Source organism: Protopterus annectens, chromosome 12.part0, assembly GCF_019279795.1.
Source record: "Protopterus annectens isolate FY-2018-M chromosome 12.part0, PAN1.0, whole genome shotgun sequence".
NCBI classification, from domain to species: Eukaryota; Metazoa; Chordata; order Ceratodontiformes; family Protopteridae; genus Protopterus; species Protopterus annectens.
Window position 1 is genome coordinate 1,140,238,816 of NC_056746.1, and position 24,945 is coordinate 1,140,263,760.

The following is a 24,945-nucleotide window of genomic DNA, read 5'->3' on the forward strand; positions in this document are numbered from 1 at the left end:
TTGAAGGCAACTCGGCACGTAAAAATCTACTGCCAATCATTAGCGGACCGGAGTTCCACTGTGGTGACCCCTAACCGGGAAAAGCCGAAAGACACAACAACATTGACATTGAGTTTGTACGAGCAGGATATCATTTTCTTTCTCAATGTTAGTAAAGACCAGAGTGTTTTGACTAAACTTGTGTCTCTCTGTGTGATTGTAAGATTATTTAGTATGCTAGCACACATATCTCTTATTTGTCTTAGCATAATTAGGTATTGTTTAGGTAAGTTCAAAGTTGTTCTCAGCTCTGTGAGGGATTGATTCCTTTATGAATAAAGGTCTAACACATCATACCATCATATTGGTTCTGTTTCCTAGCAAGCAGTCCATATGTATATATATATATATATATAGTTTATTGAATGATTTAATATTTTTCTCACCTTTTTTTGCAAATCGTATGTGATAACACCATTCTGTTACTTTATTACATTTCATTGTATTAACATTGTTATCTAGCTATTTTTGTGGTTCTGGTCTGATATATTTGTTCTTGGTATTGAACTGAATGGAAATGTTATTTAAGAAATATCAATAAAGAGATTGTTAAAAAAAAAAAAAAAAAAAAAAAAGATGCCTGTATCCCTTACTTCTCTTGGAGCTTTAGCCTCGAGGTTGGATCTGAGGGGGTGCTGTCTGCTCCGAGCACTTCGGAGCGGAGCAACCCTCTCGACATCTTGGCTCCTGGAGGTTCAGCTCAGACTCCCCTATCAAGTCAGAGGGGGGCGGGCCCCGCCAGTACATCCCAAGAGGTTTCCTCCCCCCTGCATTCGACATGGTGGAGAGGGTTGTCTCTGTGTCGAGGCCTCTGACCATTTCATTCTCGGACTCTGCCCAGACCCTCTCTGGTTCTAAGTGTGGTTCCGACTGTCTTGCCATCTCAAGAACAGTCAGTGGTCCCAATGCCCCAGGAAGTTCTGGTGGAACATCAGGAGGTTTGTGAGTCCTCCTCAGAGAGTCCCCCGGAGGAGGTACCCCGCAAACGTAAATGTAAGAGGAGGCACTTGGACTCTCTACCAGAATCCCTTACAGAAGAGACAGACTTGGATGAAGGGGAAGGCTCCCCAAGGTCACCCCCCCTAGGATGTTTCCTTTGGAGATGTCATGGCGCTCCTTCGCTAGGGGGGGCATGGACAGAGCCTGACACCGTAGAGCCCATCCCTAAGTGCACTGACAAAGTGCTGAGTCCCCCATCAGACAGGACACATTGGAGCAAGGGGTCCCCGGTAGATGCGATGATGGTGGCAGCTGCCACCAAGAAGGAGCTTGCTCAGGAGAGCTCCACGGTCCATCCCCCTGATTGAGAATCAAGAGCAATGGACCATTTTGGGAAGTGAGTATATGCTTCAGCAACCTTTTCGGTGAGGGTGCTGAACTATATGGCACATGTCATTAGATTCCTGAGAGATCTAGTGAAGGAGATCACGGAGTCTACCCCAGAGTCCATTTCGACGGAGGGCAAGAAGACCTTCTCCCCTAGAATGGCCACAATAAAAGCGGTTGCCAACAAGTCCATGCATGCAACTGCTCCCTCATACTACGGAGAGAGCCACAAGGGCAGCCGGGACAGGCGTTGCTATCAGGCGTCATGCCTGGCTCCGGTTGTGTCAATTTTCGGAGCCCTTCCAAGGTGTCTTTCACCAATGCCCCTTATGATGGTTCTTCCCTTTTCGGGAAGTCGGTGAAAGAGAGTTTGTTCCAGAGCGAGAAGGATTGGAAGACGCTGTCTGCCATTGGGATCTGCTCCTCTCCTCAAAGATCCTTTTCCAAGAATCAACGAGGAATGAAGAAGATGTGGTTTCCGGAAGTCTCAGGCGTTTTCCTGGGAAGCTCAGGATTCTCTGTCCCCCAGAGGATGAGGGGGTCAGAACAGATGCTGCCCGAGAGGCAGAGGGGGTCCTAGGAATTTCACGTCCCGAGAACCCTTTTCGGAGGGACCCGGGCAGTAGCCCTGAGGGGTTGCCTGACTGTTCATCTCTGGAGGCAGTCCGGAGTCGCCTGTCGCTATACCCAAAAGCATAGGAGTCTATTACGAAAAATCGCTGGGTGTTGCAAATTATATCCAGAGGATATTTTGTTCCATTCAAGGAACATCCATGTCCAAACAAACTCCTCCCAGATGTTCCACCCGTGCACCAAGAGGAGCCAGAGCTAGAAATAGGAAAGCTGCTGAACAAACGAGTCATCCAACCGGTCCCCCCAGGCCAGTCCAGATCCGGTGTTTACTCTAGGATGTTCTTCATGTTTCACTGTTGCAGTCATTACAGTTGGGTTATCCTGCTGGCAGGCTACCTGCAGTCGGCCTGAATTCCAAAGTCTAGGTCCGGCGTTGGTTGCTGTCGCCTCCTCCCTGATGTCAGTGCGCCAGGGGTATAAAAGATGCAGCCGACGCCATTTTCTTCAGTCTTTCTTGCCGCGCGGTGCCCGAAGCAAAAGCAGTTTGCAAGTGCCGGTCGGCCGACTCCTGAGATTTTCAAGTTCGAATTTCAGATCCGAAGTCTTCATTAAAAGCTAAGTACCCCATTAGGGAAACTTTTTTCTTGCTCCAGACCGATGTCAGAAAAAGTTAATAATTGTATTTCTTGTGGGAAGCAAATACCTCATAAGGATTTTCATTCTTACTGCATTCCGTGCCTAGGCCCTGACCACGACATTGCTAGTTGTTGGTTTTGTGCTAGATTTAACCAACGCACTATTAAGCATCTGTACAGTTTTGCATTTCATTACTTTGGCAGAAGATTTAATTATATAATGCCGTCGGAACAACCGACTACCTGAGTTTACAAAAAACGCAAAGAAAAAGAAAAGGACAGGCATCCGAGGTCCAAAACAGACGACAGGGCTTCTTCTAGGCCAGTCACTGGTTCTCAGTGAGGAGCTATCACAGTCCCTGACGACCGCTACTTTAGAGCCGCAGGCCAATACCGACTCCCACGTGGAGCCAACCAGGCCTACAGAAACTCAAGGTATTGGACCTTCGGAAACCATTCCCTCAGATGGGTCCAGAGCCGCTGAGTAGGCATCGGCTTCTGAGGGCGTTTTCAGGCCTACACAATTATATGTTAAAACGACTTCAGCTTCAAAGGCAAAGACTAAAGCAGCTTTAAAGACAAAGAAACAAGTACAACAGCCCCATGGACAGGCCTCCATGCCTAAAAAATAGATGCTCAAAATGGCTGAAGACCTGATTACTTTGATCAGGGGTAGGGTTACCACCTGTCCCACTTTGCGAGGGACAGTCCCTCTTTGGGCAGTTGTGTCCTGCATAAAAATTGAGAAAATGGCAAATGTCCTGAGATATTATGACAAACATATTTCCTATATTTAACGTAATAGTTGCATAAAACAATTATTCTGTTTCTGAAACACCAAAATGTTATAAGAAACAGAATAAGCAACTAAAATGCTACAAGAATAAGCATTTATTTAGGCAAAAAAGTGAAGTTCTGTCCTTTGTACTGGCCATGGGTATGTTTTGCCTTGCAAAATCTGACGTTTGTACAAAAAATGTCCCACTTGGGCCATTTGAAAAGGTGGCAACCCTAATCAGGGGTTCTCATTCCCCTCCTGACAAGAGGCCTAGGCAAGAGATAGAATATGAATCTTCAGATCAGGTTTCCATTTCATCTGATTCCTCTTCTGATCAGGAATACTCTCTTCCTCCATATGAGGATTCTGATGCTGAAGAATCTATCCCCTAAGCTTCTCCTCCTGAGGATTATTCTTTTGGGGAAACACTGCATACCATGATGGAGCATTTCCACTGGGAGAGCCAAGATTATTCAGAATCTAAGAAAAGGCTCAGAGACTTTCTTTTACTGCCTCAGCACAGGCCCCTTGCTATTCCACCTGTGCTAGACATTGTAGATGATGTATTTTCAGAGTCCAGTCTGACTCCCGACTTCTTACCTCCAGCTCCTGTTAAGCCAGACAGATACTACAGGGTTCCAGACTCTCACAAATTTATTTTTAAAAACCCTGCTGCTGACCCAGAAACTCTCTCTCAGGGTCCCAAGGGGGGTCAAGGCTTCCACTGCAAAAAACCCTACCCCCTCTGACAGAGATTCCAGGGCTCTGGACAGATGGGGAAAAAAGATTTACACTTCTGCTACCTTGGTTGTAAGGGCTTTAAATTGTCAGTTTCATATGCTTAAATATCAGCAATACATTATGTCACTGCTTAAACAAAAAATGTTGACAAGTTCTGAATGTGCAGAAAATAAAGAAATGCAGGATTTATTGCATGCAGCTGAACAAGTTGGAAAGCATACTTTACAATGTGGTTTTGATTCTTTGGAGGCCTCCTGCAGAGCCTCTGTTATGGGTTCTGTCATTAGGAGGCATGCTTGGTTAAAAGAACAGAATCTGCCTGATCATGTTAAAGCAAAATTATTAGATGCTCCATTACAGCATGATACCTTGTTTTGTGTTAAAACAGAAGAGGTGTTGAAGGAAATGGAGAACAAAGCCTATGCAAACAGTCAAGGATTTCTTACAGGTACAGCCCCCAAGATTTAGCAGACACTGGCCTACAAAGAATTGGTCCTTTCCAGTGTTAGACAGGCCACAAAGAAGCAGATCCCAGCCCCAAGGCTCATACACGTCTAAACAATGGGGTGCCTCTACCTCCAAAAGCAGAGAAGACAAGTCACAGCCATACAGAAAGCAGTCCCAATGACTTCCCCCTACCAGCTCCAAGCACTTATCTTCTGGCAGCTCCTTTAGGGGGAAAAGGAGCACTTTTTTCTCAAAACTGGCACCTAATCACCCAGGACAAATGGGTCTTGAACATAGTGTCACAAGGTTACAGGTTCCACTTTCACACCCTGCCATGGGCAAACGGTATGCCAGACCTGCCTAAAAATCAATGGGCAGAGGCAGAAAAGCAAGTTTCATCCCTCATGGATATGAGGGCCATTCAGCAAGTACCACAGCAAGAGCAGGGACAAGGATTTTACTCAAGACTTTTCTTGGTGCCCAGAAAGGACAAAGCCTGGAGGCCAATACTGGACCTATCTATTCTAAACACATACCTGGATATTCCAAAATTCAAAATGTTGACTCTGCAGCAGCTTCTGCCCATGCTGGGCAAGAAGGCTTGGCTTGTAACTTTAGACCTAGAAGAGGCATACCTGCATGTCCCAATCAGACAGTCATGCAGAAGATACCTCAGATTCATAGCTGGCTCAATGCACTACCAATTCTCTGCACTGCCCTTTGGCTTATCTGCTGAGCCCAGGGTCTTCACAAAATGCCTGGCACCAGTAATTGCATTTTGCAGACAAAGAGAAATACAAATATATCCTTACTTGGACGACTGCCTTATTCAAGCAGAGAACAAGGACATACTACTACAGCATCTGGCATTTGTAAAAAGATTACTAACATGCCTAGGGTACACAGTAAACGAAAAGAAATCAAAACTTGTACCCTCTCAAGAGATAATATTCCTGGGTGCAAGCTTAAATACAACTGCCCAGATGGCTTATCTCACGCCAGACAAACAAAGGCAACTGACTACTTATTTCAAAATGTTGGCAACAAACACCCAGTTAACTGCAAGAAAAATTTTGCAGGCTTTGGGCTTCATGGCATCCTGCATTCTGCTAATTCCATATGCAAGACTGCATATGAGGAAACTACAATGGTATCTAAAAAGTGTTTGGACTCAACATTGCCACAGCCTGGAAACAATAATTACACTTATTCCCTGCCTGCAACAGGAGTTTCGATGGTGGGCAAAGGCCTGTCACCACAACAAGGGGCAGCCATTCACCATACCCCCAGCCAGACAGACATTGACAACAGATGCATCAGATTATGCCTGGAGGGCCCACATGGCAGGAAGATGTATTCAGGGCTCATGGTCCGCAATCCAAATGCATCTATATATCAGTCAAAAAGAGATGCTAGCTGTTCAAAATGCCCTGACAGCCTTCAAGGATCTACTGCATCCAGGACAACTACTGATAAAGACGGTCAATACTATAGTCATGTGGTACATAAACAAGCAGGGAGACGCACATTCCTACCCCCTTTGCAGACTAGCCATGACTTTGTGGGACACAGCATTGACTTACCAAGTACATCTGCAAGCACAATTCCTGCCAGGAAAGATAAATACTCTGGCAGATGAACTAAGTAGAAACCTCATGGATCCCCACGAGTGGAAATTGGATCCACAAGTCTTCAACATGATAACAAGGAATTGGGGTTGCCAAGACATAGATCTTTTTGTCTCCCCTCACAACTGCTAACTACAGAGATTCTGCACAAGGACTTATCACAAGCAAGCATGGAAAGTGGATGCTCTATCTTTCAGCTGGAAAAACTTAATAGTATATGCCTTTCCACCACTGCCTCTCCTCCCCAAGGTACTCCTAAAGGTCAGACAGGAGAAGCCAAAAATGATACTGATTGCCCCAGACTGGCCCCGCCAGCACTAGTATCCAAATCCTAAGGAACTTGACTCAATGCCCAGCATGGATATTACCTCAAATTCCTCACTTACTGACCCACCAAAACAATCATATCCTGCACTGCCAACTCAGGACCTTAAATCTGGCAGCATGGCAGATAATGTAGCTTTTCAAAACGCACCACTCTCTAAAGGGGTGATGGATGTTATCTTGGAGGCCAGGAGGCCCAGTACCAGAAAATCTTATGCAGAAAAATAAGACAGATTCTGTGCTTGGAACCAGGCACAAGGAATTGACATGATTGTACCAAATATCCTTCAGATTTTGCAATACTTAACTGAGATGCTGGACAAAGGCCTATCTTTTTCATCAATTAAGATCCATGCCTCTGCCATTTCAGCTCATTACAATACAGAGCCACCTATTTTTTCTCATCCTTTATTAAGGCAGTACCTCAGAGGAGCCAATAACTTACGGCCTCCAAGGAGATCACCAGTACCTGCATGGGACCTCAATTATGTCTTGGAAAAACTCACTCTGCCTCCTTTTGAGCCAGCCGCTACAGCTGGTATAAAATTTTTATCATGGAAAACAGCTCTGCTCCTAGCAATAACCTCTGCAAGACGAGTCTCAGAGCTACAGGCACTCATGGCTGTGGAACCTTTTATCATTTTCCATCCAGATGGGGTTTCTCTAAGGACAAACCCCACATTTATGCCTAAGGTAGTGTCCAGTGTGGCCCTCACCCAAACTATTCATTTGCCAATCTTTTATCCAAACCCACAGAATAAGGGTGAGAAAGTTCTGCATTCTTTGTACATACACAGACAGCTGCGCTTCTACTTGGACAGAACCAAAGCTTTCAGAAAGACTGAGCAATTACTGGTAGCATATGCTGCAGGATCACAAGGAAAGGTTATCTCAAAGCAGACTATTTCAAAGTGGATAGGTCACTGCATTTGTTTATGCTATTCTCAACATGGCAAATCAGTGCCTAAGGGCATTAGACCACATTCAACCAGAGCAGCAGCCACTTCAGCAGCCTTCCTCAGAGGAGTGCCAACCAAAGACATTTTAGAGGCTGCAACCTGGAGTTCAGTGCACACTTTTTCAAAACACTACCACTTACCACTCTACTCCAAATCCAGCGCAGGCTTTGCCACTGCAGTACTGCAGGGCCTCATAGCCGCTCCTAATTCTATTTAGTTCCAGCCTCCCAACCTTAGCTTTGTGATTCAACCCAATTGTAATGACTGCAACAGTGAAACACGATGAACATAGTACAGTTGTGTACCTACCATAAATGTAGATGTTCGAGTGTATTCACTATTGCAGTCCAGGTTACCCACCCACCATCCCCCTTATCTTTGCTGGACCTTATCTGTACTTCTCTATTCTGTACAACATATGTGGTGTATTTGCTTGTAGATGAAGGAAACTTGTTACTTGGTGCATGCATGCTGTATTGACATTTTTTAAGTCTACCCTTTTCGGAGCACCTGACATCTGGGGCAAGGTAAACTGAAGAAAATGGCATCAGCTGCGTCTTTTATACCCCTGGCGCACTGACGTCGGGGAGGAGGCAACAGCAACCAACGCCAGACATAGACTTTGGAATTCAGGCGTACTGCAGGTAGCCTGCCAGCAGGATAACCCAATTGTAATGACTGCAACAGTGAATACACTTGAACATTTACATTTATGGTAGGTACACAACTGTACTTTCTTTTTAGTGCCAAAGAAAACTGGGGACCTCAGACCCATCTTGGATCTGTCCTTATTGAACCTGTCAGTAACCAAGACAAAATTCCCTATGGTCACGCTTCAATTGATTCCTGCCTTTTCTGCAGGCCACAGACTGGATCTGCTCGATAGATCTCCAAGATGCATACTACCACATCAAAATGGACATATGCTCCCGGAGGTTTCTTCGCTTCCGGCTGGGAGGCAATCACTACCAGTTCAGAGCCCTCCCCTTTGGACTCACCACAGACCCCAGGGTGTTTACCAAAGTGATGGCGGTTGTAGTGGCTCACCTGAGGCTACAGGGTGTTCAGGTCTTTCCATACCTGGATGATTGTCTCTTTGCTGCCCCCTCAGAGCATCTACTATGTCAGGCCAGGGATTACTTCATCCAGTTAGCAAACAATCTGGGTATTACCATCAATCTGAACAAATCTTCTCTAGAGCCGGTTCAGAATCTGGACTTTATTGGGCCAAGTTTGGACACACTTCAAATTAAGGTTTTTCTCACCCCTGGCAGGATATGCAGTTTAAGAGCGCATGTCTTATAAATTCTTCACACTCAAGTCCCCACAGCCACAGCAGTGCTCAGGGTGTTAGGTTCCATGGTGAACACAGTCAATCTCCTACCGTTGGCTCACCTGCACATGAGAGTTCTTCAATGGATACTTGCGGCCCAGTGCTCCCTGTTTGACCTTCCTCTCACCTTTCCAGTGAGAATCTTGAGGTCATGCAGGGATTCCCTTCAGTGGTGGATTCAATCTCCGGATATCCTCAAGGGGCATTCCTTTCACCCTGTTTTCCCCAAAACCACGGTGACCATGGAAGCCTCCCAGCTAGGGTGGGGGTGGCACAGCTCGGGAAGGATGGTCCAAGGTACGTGGTCCCCCTCCGAGACCGAGTTGCATATCAACATTCTAGTGATAAGGGCGGTTCTTCTGGCTTTGCAGACACTTCATGCCCATCTTCCTTTAGGGACAATTGCCATTCAGACAGACACTATGTCAGTAGTCTGGTACATCAACAAACAAGGGGGAACCAGATCTTATCTCCTCTGTCGAGAAGCCATGAGAGTGTGAAAATGGGCGATCTCCACCAGCCGGTTTTTAGTAGCAACGCACATTCCGGGATTGTCCAGCATTCTAGCAGACAGGCTCAACAGATCGATTCTGATGCCTTATGAGTGGTCTGTGAATCCTTCAGTAGCGGAACAGATCTTTCTAAAGTGGGATCAGCCTTGCTGCGATCTTTTCGCATCTCCTTCCAACATGAAATGCAGCAAATTTTTCGCTCTGAACCCCACAGAGATGCACTGGTTCATGCTTGGCCTTCTGGTCTTGTATATGCTTATCCTCCACTTCTGCTTATGTCCAAGTTTCTTCAGAAAGCTTGAAGGCTGGGGAGCATAGTCGTAATCATAGCCCCATTCTGGCCTTGCTAGGTTTGGTTCCTCTCACTGTGATCTCATTTAGTTGTTCCTCCATGGACGTTGGATCCAGTTTCAGATCTCTTTTTCATCCCTCAGGGATCCCTCACCCAGATCTGGACAGTCTGAAGCTCACTGCCTGGCTGCTGCGTTTCCCATGATTATCAGGACTTCCGGATTATCATCCCCCATAAAGTTCATTTTGGTGGTGGCTCACAAATCCTCCACCAGAAAGGTGTATCGTAGCAAATGGAGACTTTTTCCATATGGGCTAATCAGCGGGCTTTGGACCCTTTCACAGCTTCTCTTTCAACGGTCTTAGTTTTTGGCCAGCATCTTCCATCAGGGTGCTAATTCTTCCACAGTTAAGGTGCAGCTGGCAGCTATCTCTGATTTCCATGTGAGGCTGAATATGTCTTCCCCGTCTTCTTCCAAACTTTGTAAGATCTTCTTTAAAGGGACTTTTCTACTTAGAACTCCGGTTAAGGACCCTATGCCAACGTGGGATCTGTCTTACATGATCTTTCACAAGGATAGGGTGTCGTTGCGTACTAACCCATCCTTTCTTCCTAAGGTGGCCTCGGAAGCCAATATTAACCAGACAATAAATTTACCATTTTTTTCCCCAACTTCCAGAGCAAAGGGGAATACAGAATGTTCTTAGTGTTTCACTGTTGCAGTCATCACACTTGGGTTATCTGCCTGCAGGTAGCCCTCAGTTGGCCCAAATACCAGAGTCTTAGGATTTCTGCGTCGGATGCTGTCACCTCATCCGTGACATCAGGTCGTCAGGGGTATAAAACATGCAGCCGACGCCATTACATCAGCTTTTCTTGCCGCGTGGGAGCACGAAGCAGAAGCAGATGTTCTTCGTGTTTCACTGTTGCAGTCATTACATTTGGGGTAATCTGCTGCCAAGTTGCCCTCAGTCGGCCTGAATAACAAAGTCTTGGGTCCTGCATCGGTTGCTGTCTCATTTTCCATGACGTCAGGTCGTCAGGGGTATAAAACATGCAGCCGACGCCATTTTATCCAGTCTTTCTTGCCGCGCAGTGCCCGAAGCAGAAACCGTTGCAAGTGCCAGTCGGCCGACTCCTGAAATTTTCGTATTCGAGTTTCAGAACCAAAGTCTTCAAACTAAAGCTAAGTACCCCATTGGGGAAACTTTTTCTTGTTCCTTACCGATGTCAATAAAAGTTAATAATTGCATTACTTGTGGGAAGCAAATACCTCATAAGGATTTTCATTTGTACTGTATTCCTTGCCTAGGCCCTGATCACAACGTACCTTCCTGTCGGTTTTGTGCTAAATTTAACCAATGCACTATTAAGCGTCGGTATATTTTGCTTCTAAATATTTTGGATAAAGATTTAACTATCCTGAAATGTCGTCGGTTAGCAGTCCAACTACCGGAGTTCACAAAAAACGCAAAGAAAAAGACAGAGACAGACCGTCGCGGTCCAAAACCGACAACGAGGCTTCTCCTAAGCCAGTCGCCGGTTCGCCGGTACTCAGTGAGGTGCTTTCGCAGCCCCTGATACCCGTTACTTTTGAGTCGCAGGCCTCTACCGAGACCCATTCGGAATCCTGTATGCTGCGAGATTCTCAGAGTATTGAACCTGCGAATGTCTCTCCCTTGAATGGGTCCGGAGCTGCTGAGCAGGCACCGGCTTCTGAGAGTGTTTTCAGGCCTCAATATTTTTATATTAAACCGACGCCAGCAACAAAAACAAGGTCAAAAACAACTTCTATGTCTAAAACCCTGATGCATGAGCCACGTGCTCAGGCCCCTATGCCTAAAAAACAGATGATCAAAATGGCTGAGGATTCCAACCCCCCCCCCTGCTAAGAGGCCTAGGCAAGGCACTGATTATGAGTCTTCAGATCAGGTTTCCATTTCTTCTGATTCCTCTTCTGATCAGGAATTTTCTATTCCACCCTATGAGGATTCTGATGCAGAGGAATCCTTCCCATCTGTATCTCCTCCTGAGGATTACTCTTTTGGAGTGACTTTGCATACTTTAAGGGAACATTTTCACTGGGAGAGTCAGGACTTATCTGAATCAAAAAAGAGGCTTAGGGATTTCCTTCTTCTACCTCAGCATAGGCCTTTGGCAATACCTCCTGTATTAGACATTGTTGATGATGTGTTCTCGGAATCGAGCATGGCTCCTGAGTCCCTGCCTCCGGCTCTTAGTAAGCCAGACAGATATTACAGGGTTCCTGACTCCCACAAATTTCTTTTCAAAAATCCTGCTGCTGATCCTGAGACGATTTTCTCAGGGTCCCAAGGGTGTAAAGGCTTCTACAGCCAAAAATCCTAGCCCTTCAGATAGAGATTCCAGGGTGCTGGATAGATGGGGTAAGAAGATTTATACGTCTGCAACCTTGGCAATCAGGGCGTTAAACTGCCAGTTTCATAGGTTGGTACTAGGCTATCGGCCCTAGGGCCTATACAAGCCTAGCCATAACAATTCCCTGGCTATTTCTTCCCACACTGTTTACTTCCCTGGACCCCTGTCTATCAACAGCATGTTATGGGCTTACTGAAATAGAAAATGATGTTGATTTCTGATTGTGTGCAAAATAAAGAGTTACAGGATTTATTGCATTCAGCAGAACAGGTTGGAAAAGCATACTTTGCAATGTGGTTTTGATTCCTTGGAGACCTCTTGTAGGGCCGCCGTTACTGGATCTGTGATTAGAAGGCATGCCTGGCTCAAGGAGCAAAATCTGCCTGATCATGTTAAAGCTAAATTGTTGGATGCCCCTTTGCAGCATGATACTCTATTTGGTAGTAAGACAGAAGAGGTTTTAAAGAAAGTGGAAGACAAAGCAAAATCTATGCAAATTGTAAAAGATTTCTTGCAAGTGCAGCCACCCAGGTTCAGTAGACACTGGCCTACTAAAAATTGGTCCTTTTCTGTGTCCAGCAGAGCCACTCAGGGCAAATCCAGGTGCTCAAAAGGCTCTAGATATCAGTCACAGGGTTCTTACAAGTCAAAGCAATGGGGGGCCTCCACCTCCAAATCTGGAGGAAACAAAGCACAACCCTAGAGTAAGCAGTCTCGATGACTTTCGTCTACCATCACCAAACACTTATCTTTTGGCAGCCCCCTTGGGGGGAAAACTAGCACTTCATGCTCAAAATTGGCAGTTAATTACCCAGGACAAGTGGGTATTAAACGTAGTATCCCAGGGGTACAAATTTCATTTCCATACTTTGCCAATTCCAAACGGATGGCTGGATCTGCCACAAAATCAGTGGGCAGAGGCCCAGAAACAAGTCATGTCCCTCATGGATATGGGGGCTATTCAGCCGGTACCAGAAAAGGTAAAAGGACAAGGTTTTTATTCAGGACCTTTCCTGGTACCCAGAAAAGAGAATTCATGGCGTCCAGTACTGGACTTATCGATTCTGAACACGTTCCTGGACATTGCAAAATTCAAAATGCTGACTTTACAACAGCTACTGCCTATGCTAGGCAAGAATGCTTGGTTAGTAACTCTAGACTTAAAAGAGGCATACCTGCATATTCCAGTAAGGGAGTCATGCAGAAGATACCTCTACTTCAAAGCAGGTTTTTTGCATTACCAATTCTCTGCACTGCCCTTTGGCTTATCTACTGCGCCCAGGGTCTTTACAAAGTGCCTGGCACCAGTAATTGCGTTCTGCAGTCAAAGAAGCATTCAAATTTATCCTTATCTGGACGATTGTCTCATTCAAGCAGAGGACAAGGACACTCTTCTTCAACATCTGGCATTTGTAAAAAGGCTTCTAACATGCCTAGAGTACACCATAAACGAAAAGAAATCACAACTGGTACCCTCTCAAATAATTACATTCCTGGGTGCAAGCTTGAATACAACTGCCCAGATGGCTTACCTCACGCCAAACAAAGGCAACTGACCACATACTTCAAACATTTGGCAACAGAAACCCAGTTATCTGCAAGACAAATTCTGCAGGCTTTGGGGTTCATGGCATCCTGCATTCTACTAATTCCATATGCGAGACTGCATATGATGAAACTTCAATGGTACCTAAAAAGTTTATGGAGTCAACATTGTCACAGCCTAGAAACAATGATTCCTCTCATTCCCTGCCTACAACAGGAGTTTCTTTGGTGAGCAGAGACATGTCACCAAAACAAGGGACTGTCATTCACTCTACCCCCTGCCACCCAAACCCTAACTACAGATGCATCAGAGTATGCTTGGGGGGCCCACCTGGCAGGGAGATGCATTCAGGGCAAATGGAGCCCAAACCAAATGCATCTGCATATCAACCAGAACAAAATGCTAGCTGTTCAGAATGCTCTAACAGCCTTCAAGGACTTAATTCATCCAGGACAACTACTGATAAAGATGGACAACACCACAGTTATGTGGTACATAAGCAGGGGGGTACACATTCTCACCCCATTTGCAGACTAGTCATGGCCTTGTGGAATAGAGCCTTGACTTACCAGATACATCTCCAAGCCCAATTCCTGCCAGGAAAGCAAAATACTCTAGCAGACGATCTAAGCAGAAATCTTATGGACCCCACGAATGGAAACTGGATCCACAAATCTTTAGCATCTTGACACAGAAATGGGGGAGCCCAGATATAGATCTATTTGCCTCTCCCCAAAATTATCAGTTGGACAAATTCTGCACAAGAGTTCATCACAAAAAAGCATGAAAAGTAGATGCTTTATCCTTCAGCTGTTAAAACCTATCAGTCTATGCCTTTCCCCCCTCTGCCTCTTCTCTCCAAGGTCTTACAAAAAATCAGACAGGAAAAAACAGAAATTATCTTAATTGCTCCGGACTGGCCATGCCAGCACTGGTACCCACTATTAAGGAACATGTCACACCTTCCTCCATGGTACTTGCCTCAGATACCTAATCTACTGTCTCAGCAGAACTATCAAATTCTGCATACTTGGCTCCAAACTCTGAATCTTGCAACATGGCTAATCAACTAATTATTCAAACCACACCTCTCAGTAAATCTGTGATGGATGTCATTTTGGAAGCCAGAAGGCCTAGTACTAGAAATTCTTATGCTGATAAATGGAAGAGATTTTGTGCTTGGAACCAAGCACAAGGAATAGACACAGCAAAGCCCAATATTCCTCAAATTTTACAATACTTAACTGAGATGCTTGACAAGGGCCTGTCTTTTTCTTCAATAAAAATCCATGCCTCTGCCATCTCGGCTCATTACAACACAGAACCTCCCCTCTTTTCTCATCCACTGCTTAAACAGTATCTTAGAGGGGCCAAAAATTTAAGACCTCCCAGAAGAGCACCATCTCCTGCATGGGACCTCAATTTTGTGATGGAAAAACTCACCCTGCCTCCTTTTGAACCAGCAGCTACTGCGGATATAAAATTTCTATCTTGGAAAACAGCTTTTCTTTTAGCAGTCACTTCAGCAAGAAGGGTTTCAGAACTACAGGCTCTCATGGCAGTGGAGCCTTTTCTTTATATTTTACCCGGACAGGGTGTCCCTCAGGACCAATCCTTTTATGCCTAAGGTGGTATCCAGTGCGGCTCTTAACCAGACCATTCACCTGCCAACATTTTACCCAAATCCGCAGAACAAGGGGGAGCGGATTCTGCATTCATTGGATGTACACAGACAACTAAGATTCTACTTAAACAGAACCAAATCTCTAAGAAAGTCTGAGCAACTACTGGTAGCATTTGCTGCAGGATCAGAGAGGAAGGCTATATCAAAGCAGACTATTTATAAATGGATAAGCCACTGCATTTGTTTCTGCTATTTGCACCATGGTAAACCTGTGCCCAAGGGGATCAAATCACATTCCACCAGGGCTGCCTCGATTTCAGCAGCTTTTCTCAGAGGGATCCCAACCGAAGACATTCTAGAAGCTGCTACTTGGAACTTTGTTCATACCTTCACAAAGCATTATCATTTACCTCTCTTCTCCAAATCCATGGCAAGCTTTGCCACTGCAGTCCTGCAGGGCCTTCTAGCCGCTCCTAATGCTGTTTAGTTCCATCCTTCCATCCCTAGCTTTGGGATTCTACCCAAATGTAATGACTGCAACAGTGAACCATGAAGAACATTGTACAGTTGTGCACACTTACCATAAATGTAGATGTTCGAGTGTATTCACTGTTGCAGTCCAGGTTACCCACCCGCCATCCCTCACTCTATACCATTTCTTTTTTTCACTATACTCAAAAGCCTTTGCGGTGTATTTGCTTTTAGTTGAATGTAAAGTTTATTTTTCTAAAAATGCATTTATATATTTACTATTTTATATATATATATATATATATATATATATATATATATATTTGCTCCACATCTGGGGCAAGAAAAACTGAATAAAATGGCATCAGCTGCATGTTTTATACCCCTGACGACCTGACATCATGGAAGAGGAGACAGCAACTGACGCAGGACCCAAGACTTTGTTATTCAGGCCGACTGAGGGCAACCTGCCAGCAGATTACCCCAAATGTAATGACTGTAACAGTGAATACACTCGAGCATCTACATTTATGGTAAGTGTACACAACAGTACTTTCGCAAGTGCCGGTCGGCAGCTACATGAAATTTTTATTTTTCGAGTTTCAAACCTAAAGTCTTCTAAAGCTAAGTACCCCATTGGGGATCCTTTTGATTTGCTCTAACCAATGTCAGAAAAAGTTAACAATTGTCTTGCCTGTGGAAAGCAAATACCTCACAGAGATTTTCATTCTTACTGCGTCACCTGTTTAGGCCCAGACCACGACGTCCCTTACTTTTGGTTTTGTGCCTTGTTCAACGCCCAAAATGTTCGTCGTCGGGCTATTTTTGTCTCTCATTTCTTTCGCTGTCGTTCTCCGTATTCCAAAATGGCTTCAGTAAGCCGTCCAACTACCAATCTTCTGAAAAAACGCAATGAAAAAGACAGAGACAGACCGCATATGTCCAAAACTGCTGATGACTCTTCCGTTAAGCTAGTCGCCAGTCCACCGGTACTCAGTGAGAAGCTTTCGCATCCCCTGTTACCTGCTTTTACAGATTCGCAGGCCTCTACTGAGACCCATTCCGAGTCCGGTATGCCGCAAGATGCTTCTTTGACTGTGGACCTGTGGCTGTCTCTACCTTGGATGGGCCCAGAACTGCTGTGCAGGCACCTGCTTCTGAGGGTGTATTCAGACCTTCCGATGTTCATATCAAACCTACTACTTCGTTAATGACTAAATCTACTGAATTTCTTAGGCCCAGAGTTCACACTACACGTAGGAAACTGCCGACCAAAGCACATTCTCAAGTTCCCATGCCACAGAAATAAATGCTTAGAATGTCTGAAGACCTTATTACTTTAATTAGAGGAAGCCAGCCTTCCCCCTCTAAAAGACAAAGAATTGATTTTCCTTCTGATTCTTCAGACCATGAGTCTGATGACTCTGACCCCTGTGATTACCAGGACATACCCTTATCTACCTGTGAGGACTCGTATGCAGAGGATTCAATTCCCTCAGCCCCCCCCCACAGAGGACCTTTCTTTCGGTGAAACCTTGCATACCCTAAAAGACAGGGATTTTAGGGCTCTAGACAGATGGGGTAAGAGGGTTTATACATTTAGTATCATGAACAGAGTGTAGCTCAGTTTTCTGAAGGGAACATATTTATTTGTCATTTGAACAGATAGGGTCATTTGGTCATTAGAAATTCGTGGATCTATGCCACGCCAGTATTTTGAGAAAAGTATCTCTTTTTGGTACATTATTGACATTGGGTTTGTATGACTGCGGTGGTGGTGCTGCGGTATCGTTGTCACCTCACAGTAAGACATCCTGTTCGATTCTCAGCTAAAGCATCTTCTGTGTGTAGACACGCGTGAATGGGCGTACCTTCATTGAAGGTTGTGCGTCAGAGCTGGCAACTCGGCACGTAAAAATCTACTGCCGATCATTAGCGGACCGGAGTTCCGCTGTGGAGACCCCTAACTGGGAAAAGCCGAAAGACACAGCAACAACTGCTGCAACTCTTACCATCAGGGCTTTAAATTGCCAGTTTCACATGTTGAAGTACCAGCAGCATATTATTGATCTAATTAAACAAAAAATGTTGTTGATTCCTGATTGTGCAGAAAATGAGGACTTACAAGACTTAATGCATTCTGCAAACCAAGTTGGTAAACATACTTTGCAGTGTGGTTTTGATGCCTTAGAAGCATCTTGCAGGGCTGCTGTCAGTAGGTCTGTTCTGAGAAGACATGCTTGGCTGAAGGAACAAATCTTGCCAGACCATGTCAAGGCAAAATTACTTGATGTTCCATTAAACCAAGAATGTTTGTTTGGCTGTAAAGCAGAAGATGTTCTTAAAAAGATGGAAGAAAAAGCTAAATCCATGCAAACTGTTAGATTTCTTACAGGTACAGCCACCTAGATTCAGTAGGCATTGACCTTTAAAAAACTGATCCTTTCCATTCCCTTTCAGACTTTCTCAGCCCAAACCCAGGGGCAGCAGACCACAAAGACTCCAGTCTCAGGGTATGCACAGATCTAAACAATGGAGTGCTCTCTCCTCAAAAACTGGGAGTGGTAAGCCACCACCCTATGGAAAAAGTTCACAATGACTTGTCCTTAATCTTTCCCAGCCATGCCCAAGTACTTGCACCCCTAGGAGGAAAACTCGCCCTGCATGCAAAAAACGGGGAGTATATTACCCAGGACCGATGGGTCTTAAACATTGTATCCTAGGGATACAGATTCTATTTCCACTCTCTGCCAACCCCAAGCGGATTGCCAGACCTTCCTCCAAACCAGTGGACAGAGGCCCAAAAGCAAGTACTTTCTCTTCTCAGTATCAGGGCTATTCAGCCTGTGCCAACAGAGCAAAGGGGACAGGATTTCTACTCCATGCTGTTCCTGGTGCCCTGGAAAGAGAACTCTTGGTGCCTTATTCTGGATCTGTCATCCCTAAACACTTTCCTGGTGGTACCAAAATTCAGAATGCTTACACTCCAGCAGCTCCTTCCTGTGCTAGCCAAGGACTCCTGGCTAGTCACCCTAGACTTAAAAGAAACGTATCTGCACATCCCCATAAGGGAATCTTGCAGGAAATTTCTGTGTTTCAGGGCAGGCTCTATGCACTATCAGTTCTCTGCACTTCCCTTTGGCTTATCTACTGCGCCCAGGGTATTCACAAAGTGCCTGGCTCCAGCCATTGCGTACTGCAGGCAGAGAAGTATTCAAATTTACCCATACTTGGATGATTGCCTGATTCAGGCGGACAGTCAGGAATTGCTACTTCAGCACCTGATGTTTTTAAAGAGACTTCTGACTTCTCTGGGGTACACCATCAATGAAAATAAATCACATCTGGTACCCTGCCAAAAGATTGTATTCCTGTGAGCAAGCTTGAATACAACTTCCCAGATGGCATTCCTCACTCCAGAAAAGCAGGTTTATTTGACAACTTATTTCAAACTACTGGCCACCCAAACCCAGCTATCTGCAAGAAAAATGCTGCAAGTCCTAGCGTTCATGGCCTCATGTATTCTACTGATTCCATATGCAAGACTGCATATGAGGAAATTTCAGTGGTACTTAAAAAGTCTCTGGTGTCAACATTCCCAGGACCTGGAAACTGTGATTCCCATCATTCCTTGCCTAAGGACAGAGTTCCTTTGGTGGGCAGAGGCTTGCATCCGCAACAAGGGACTCCCTTTCTCACAACCTCCTGCTGTCCAAACTCTGACAACAGACGCATCAGACTATGCATGGGGGTCTCAAATGGCAGGCAAATGCATTCAAGGCAAATGGAGCCCAGGACAAATTCACCTGCATATCATTCAGAAAGAAATGTTAGCTGTACAGAATGCACTGACAGCCTTCAAATACCTTATCCTGCCAGGGCAACTCCTAATAAAGACAGACAACACCACAGTTATGTGGTACATAAACAAGCAGGAGGGAACTCACTCCTACCCACTCTGCAGGTTAGCCATGACTCTGTGGAACACAGCCTTAAACAACCAAGTGCACCTGCAAGCTCAATTCCTGCCAGGAAAACAAAATTTGCTGGCAGACAACTTAAGCAGAAATCTAATGGACCCACGAGTGGAAACTGGAACCATACTCATTCAAACTTCTAATACACAGGTGGGGGACACCAGAGGTGGACCTCTTTGCATCCCCCCAAAACCATCAACTAAACACATTTTGCACCAGAATTCCCCACAGCCAAGTTTGGAAAGTGGATGCCCTATTCTTCACATGGGAAAACCTCTCAGTCTGTGCCTTTCCCAGTCTGCCCCTCCTTCCAAGAGTACTCCTCAAGATCAAACAGGACAGTCCAAGAACAATCCTTATTGCACCAGAATGGCCACCCCAGCACTGGTACCCACTCTTACGCAGTCTGACAGCAGTGGCACCCTGGCACCTACATCAGTCCCCCTCTGCTGTCCCAGCAGGAGAGACAGATTTTGCATCCTCAGCTGCAAACCCTGAACCTGGCAGCCTGGCTTATTCCCTGAATACATCACCAGCAAAAAGGAAGGACACAGCCATGCCCTCCTTGCTTCAAATCCTAGATTACCTAGCAGAGCTGCTCCACAAAGGCCTATCCTTCTCATCAAATAAGATTCATGCCTCTGCCATCTCAGCTGATTACAATACTGTGTCACCCCTCTTCTCTCACCCTCTGATCAAACAGTTCCTGAGCGGAGCTCACAATTTAAGACCCCCAGGGAGAGCTCCCACTCCTGCCTGAGACCTTAACTTTGTACTAGAGAAGCTCACGCTTCCCCCTTTTGAGCCTGCTGCTACAGCAGAGTTAAAATTCCTCTCTTGGAAGACAGCCTTACTGCTAGCCTTCACTTCAGCAAGAGTGACTGAGTTACAGGCCCTTATGGCTGTGGAGCCCTTCATTATCTTCCATGCAGACAGGGTTTCCCTCAGGACTAACCCATCTTTTATGCCCAAGGTGGTATCCAGTGTGGCTCTAAACCAATCCATCCAATTGCCAACCTTTTTTCCTAATCCTCAGAATAAAGGGGAAAAGATCCTGCACTCCTTGGACATGCACAGACAGCTCAGGTTCTACCTTGACAGGACTAATCCTTTCAGAAAATCTGAACAGCTGCTAGTCAGCTTTGCTACAGGGGTAGAGGGCAAGGCCATTTTGAAACAAACCATTTCTAAATGGATTGCACACTGCATCCATTTCTGCTACAAACACTATGGAAAACCTACCCCACAGGGGATCAGGCCTCATTCCACTAGGGCTACCTCAACCACTACAGCTTTTCTCAAGGGAGTCCCTACCAGGGATATCCTGGAAACTGCAACCTGGAGTTCTGTACACATCTTCACCAAGCATTACCACTTGCCTGTCTTTTCTAAATCCAGAGCTGAGTTTGCCACAACAGTCTTACAAGGCCTGCTAGCCAGCCTTGCTACTTCTTGACTGCCTCCACCCTTCCTCAGCTTTGGGAATCAACCCAAGTGTGATGACTGCAACAGGGAAACACGAAGAACATAGTACAGATGTTCTTCGTGTTTCACTGTTGCAGTCATTACACGTGGGTTATCCTGCTGGCAGGCTACCCTCAGTCAGCCTGAATTCCAAAGTCTTGTGTACACTTACCATAAATGTAGATGTTCGAGTGTATTCACTGTTGCGTCCTGGTTACTCTCCCTCCAGCCCCCTGTCTTTCTGTTCTTTCCACCTCTGCTCTTTTTTGTCCATATCTTATGGAAATGTTATTTACTTTTTACTGGAGGTGTTCCACACCATCTGATTGCTTCCTATTTTGGGGGTTCCTGACATCTGGGGCAAGAAAAACTGATGTAATGGCGTTGACTGCATGTTTTATACCCCTGACGACCTGACGTCATGGATGAGGCAACAGCATCCAATGCAGAAATCCCAAGACTCTGGTATTCAGGCTGACTGAGGGATACCTGTTGGCAGATAACCCAAGTGTGATGACTGCAACAGTGAATACACGCGAACATTTACATTTATGGTAATTGTGCACAACTGTACTTTGTACTGATGTTCATAGACAACTGAGATTTTACTTACATAGGAAGAAGTCCTTCCGCAAATCTGATCAGTTATTCGTGTCTTATGCTAAACCCTTTTTAGGCAAGCCAGTTTCCAAGGTAACAGTTGCTCGATGGATTTCCTTGTGCATTGCTCAAGCCTATGAGGTGAAAGGTAGGTCCTTTCCAGGACAAGTGACAGCACACTGCACCCGATCTATGGCTATGTCAGCTGCCTTCTGGTCTTGGGTGTCTCTGGATGATATCTGCTCAGCAGCTACTTGGTCCTCATCTCATACCCTCATTTCTCATTACAAGTTGGATATTGTGTCTCGGAATAGAGCATCCTTTGGTTGTGTGGTGCTCCAGAATATCCTTTCATGAGGGCCACCCAGGAGTTTATGGTAGCTGGGGACTCTGTCCCACAGGTTGAAGATCAAATGAAGTAAACTACTTCGGGTAAAGAAGTTATGTACTCACCATAACGTTCCATCTGAGTAGTTGTACTTCATTTGTCTTCAGCCTCCCCCCTCCTCCTTCCCTCTGAACTTATCATGGATGCAGGCTGTGTTTTACTTTTTGTAAAGTGTTTGGCCCTTGACTTTGTCCAGGTCAAGGAGTGTCATGGAGATCCTTGTTATGATAAGGTGATGTTAGGTCTGGTAGATGTTACCTTTTAGGCAGCAAACTCGATCTGAAGGGAGGCGGGGGCTTTTTGGGTAAGGGAAGGAGTCTGGAGCTCAGATCCATAGCTGGAAAATGCGTCCGTTTCGGATCTGATTTGGATCCGAAACCCACAGATTGAAGACAAATGAAGTACAACTACTCAGATGTAATGTTATGGTGAGTACATAGATCTTTCATGCATTATTTCTGCACCATTTTAATTGGTTTATTTGTTACAAAGCTCATTGGTATGTTCATTCATTGTTCAGTTTATGCCTTTTTAGGATCATAGGGAACAAGAACCTGTCGTCGAAAGCACTATGCATGAGGTTCACCACCAATATTGGGTGGGTTCCCAACCAATTGCAGGACACACTATCAATAACACACAGGCAGTTTGGATGCTTGAATATTTAGTTTATGGAGTTTCTTTAGGATGTAGGAGGAAGTGGGATGTGCTGATGAAAATCCACACAGTCACAGACAGGACATGCAGATGTTGCGTCCCTGCCAGAAACAACTCTTGGGTTCCAAGCAGTGTGAGGCAGCAAAACTGAATGCTGTGATGGTAGTTTGTGCAGAAATTAATAACTGTGCAGTGGTGCTCAGTTAAAAACAGTGATCAGCTTCCAAGATTTGTTTACTTATTGATTGAGTGATTGAGTTGTGAATACTGCTTCTGAAGTTTGTTATAGCGTATGCATCCTTATAATTTCAGTGGATGCAGTAAGGCTTTGCTTTTCATTAGACAATTCTTTTTAGGGCAGATGTTTTTCCAACTTTGTTTTTGGTTTAGATATTTACTGAAATGTTGATGTCTTACTTCTAATTTGTTATTATTTGTTTTGTTTTTTTCCATTGCTCTTTTTTTTTTCAGATCTGACTGGGTCGAGATTCTTGAACCTCGCTCCCGGGAACGAATGTACATCAATTTGGAATCGGGACAGTGTGGCTGGGAGCCACCACCGAATGTAAAGATTCGGCAGGCAGATAAAAACCAGTGGTGGGAACTATTTGACCAAAACAATAACCGTTTTTATTATTACAATGCAATTAGTTGCCAGACTGTGTGGCATCGACCTCCAGACTGTGATATTGTACCCCTGGCTAAGCTGCAGGCAATGAAAAGAAGTTCTCAGTTAGATCTTAGAAGTCGCATTAACAGTGATGGATCAAAATCCCGAGGAAGTACAAGCAGCGATGGCCGTGACACCCCAGTTCAAATGGCTTTCCTTCAGGAACTCTGTAGTAAGAGTAAAGAAGCCAATAACGGAATAGGAGAGGAGGTCATGAAAGATCCTGGAAGGTAGGAATTTGGTCTGTTTTATGGCTAGTACATTCAAACTACAGTGGAATATATTTGTAGCATGTTGGTTCATTCAAAAGTAATCTTTCTTAATTTGATATCAAGATGATGAGGTACTCCAGCTTTGTTTTGCATTAGGGAGTTATTACATATTTCAGATATAGTGAAGTTAATTGATCCTTTTTTGCTTTGTTGGTTGTGGTGGGGTGGCAGCAGCAGCAAATAACCTATCTTTCAATCCCATTCACCATAGTGTATAAAATTATCACCAGTGTCACGGAATACGTTTGAGAAGCAATATGTCAATATTGGATGCATTTATTTGTAAGTAATCAGATGGCAGTTATAGAATTCCTGTTTTTTCTTTCTTTGTGGTCAGTCTTTTGCATTTCTTGTGTCCTTCTCATCTCTTTACAGCTGATTTTCAGATAACTTCTTTTTATACATGGACTGCATATTTTCCTGGCGTCATAGTAGCTTACATTCTTTTTGGGACATGCCTTATGTGGTAGCCCTTAAATGAGACTATATGATTGTCATATTCATATTTTATTCAAATGTTCTTTTTGAGTTATAGTCACTGTTGCACATCCTTGTTTGTTCTGCTAGACTCCAGTTGGCAGTAAGAAGTGCACACCCTTGTGCTAGGGGAAACTCTTTCTCGGGTGCTGCACTTAGCAGTTTGTGTGCTCTTAAAACTCCTTCACCAACCTTTGTTTGGCTTCTGTGTTGTTGCAAGTACTGTTTGTCCTTTCATTTGGCAAATTTATTTTTGCATCTTCAATGTTACATTTTTTTTTCATCCAAGCTTGTCAGCCTTCTGACACCTCACTGCCACATCCCTATACATGCAAGTCTTCCACTGGCAGTGAAGACTACATGTCCTTATTAGCACATTGCCATAGTGAACTTTAGGACACCAATTTGTGGGTGGGGGTTAACTGCATACCCAAGCTGCCCGTTATACATTGTTAGCTGTGTAGCATACACAAACACACACATTAATTTGTGGACTTGAGAACAGTCCTTAAGGTAGGCCTGCCATCCCGTCCCACTCCCACCAGCTGTTACCATTGCTGAGTGCAGCAAGTTGTTCCTTCACCCTACACTGGAGTGGTACTCTATCTTATTTGTCCCTGCTGGGCCTCCAGTACTACAACTGCTAATTGAACCCTGATTTTCAGTGGCACATTGAGTAACAAAATCCCTATGTCTGCAGGCTGGTAAATGCCTTCTAGTTACCACATTAACAGCTACGATGTGTTTCACTGATGCAGTAAGTCTATATTCTTAGTAGCTTAAATGTGGGAGGAGATTTTTGCAGGGGTGCCCTT

General features: G+C 44.9%; 1 protein-coding gene across 1 annotated transcript in view; it reads left to right on the plus strand.

Moving 5' to 3' along the window:
* LOC122817032 (rho GTPase-activating protein 39-like) overlaps window positions 1-24,945 on the plus strand; it is a 1,890,542-nt gene that overhangs the window by 633,208 nt on the left and 1,232,389 nt on the right. Inside the window, exon 2 of the mRNA XM_044090164.1 lies at window positions 23,183-23,611. Coding sequence (XP_043946099.1) covers window positions 23,183-23,611 — 429 coding nt within the window. The remainder of the gene's footprint in view (window positions 1-23,182; window positions 23,612-24,945) is intronic.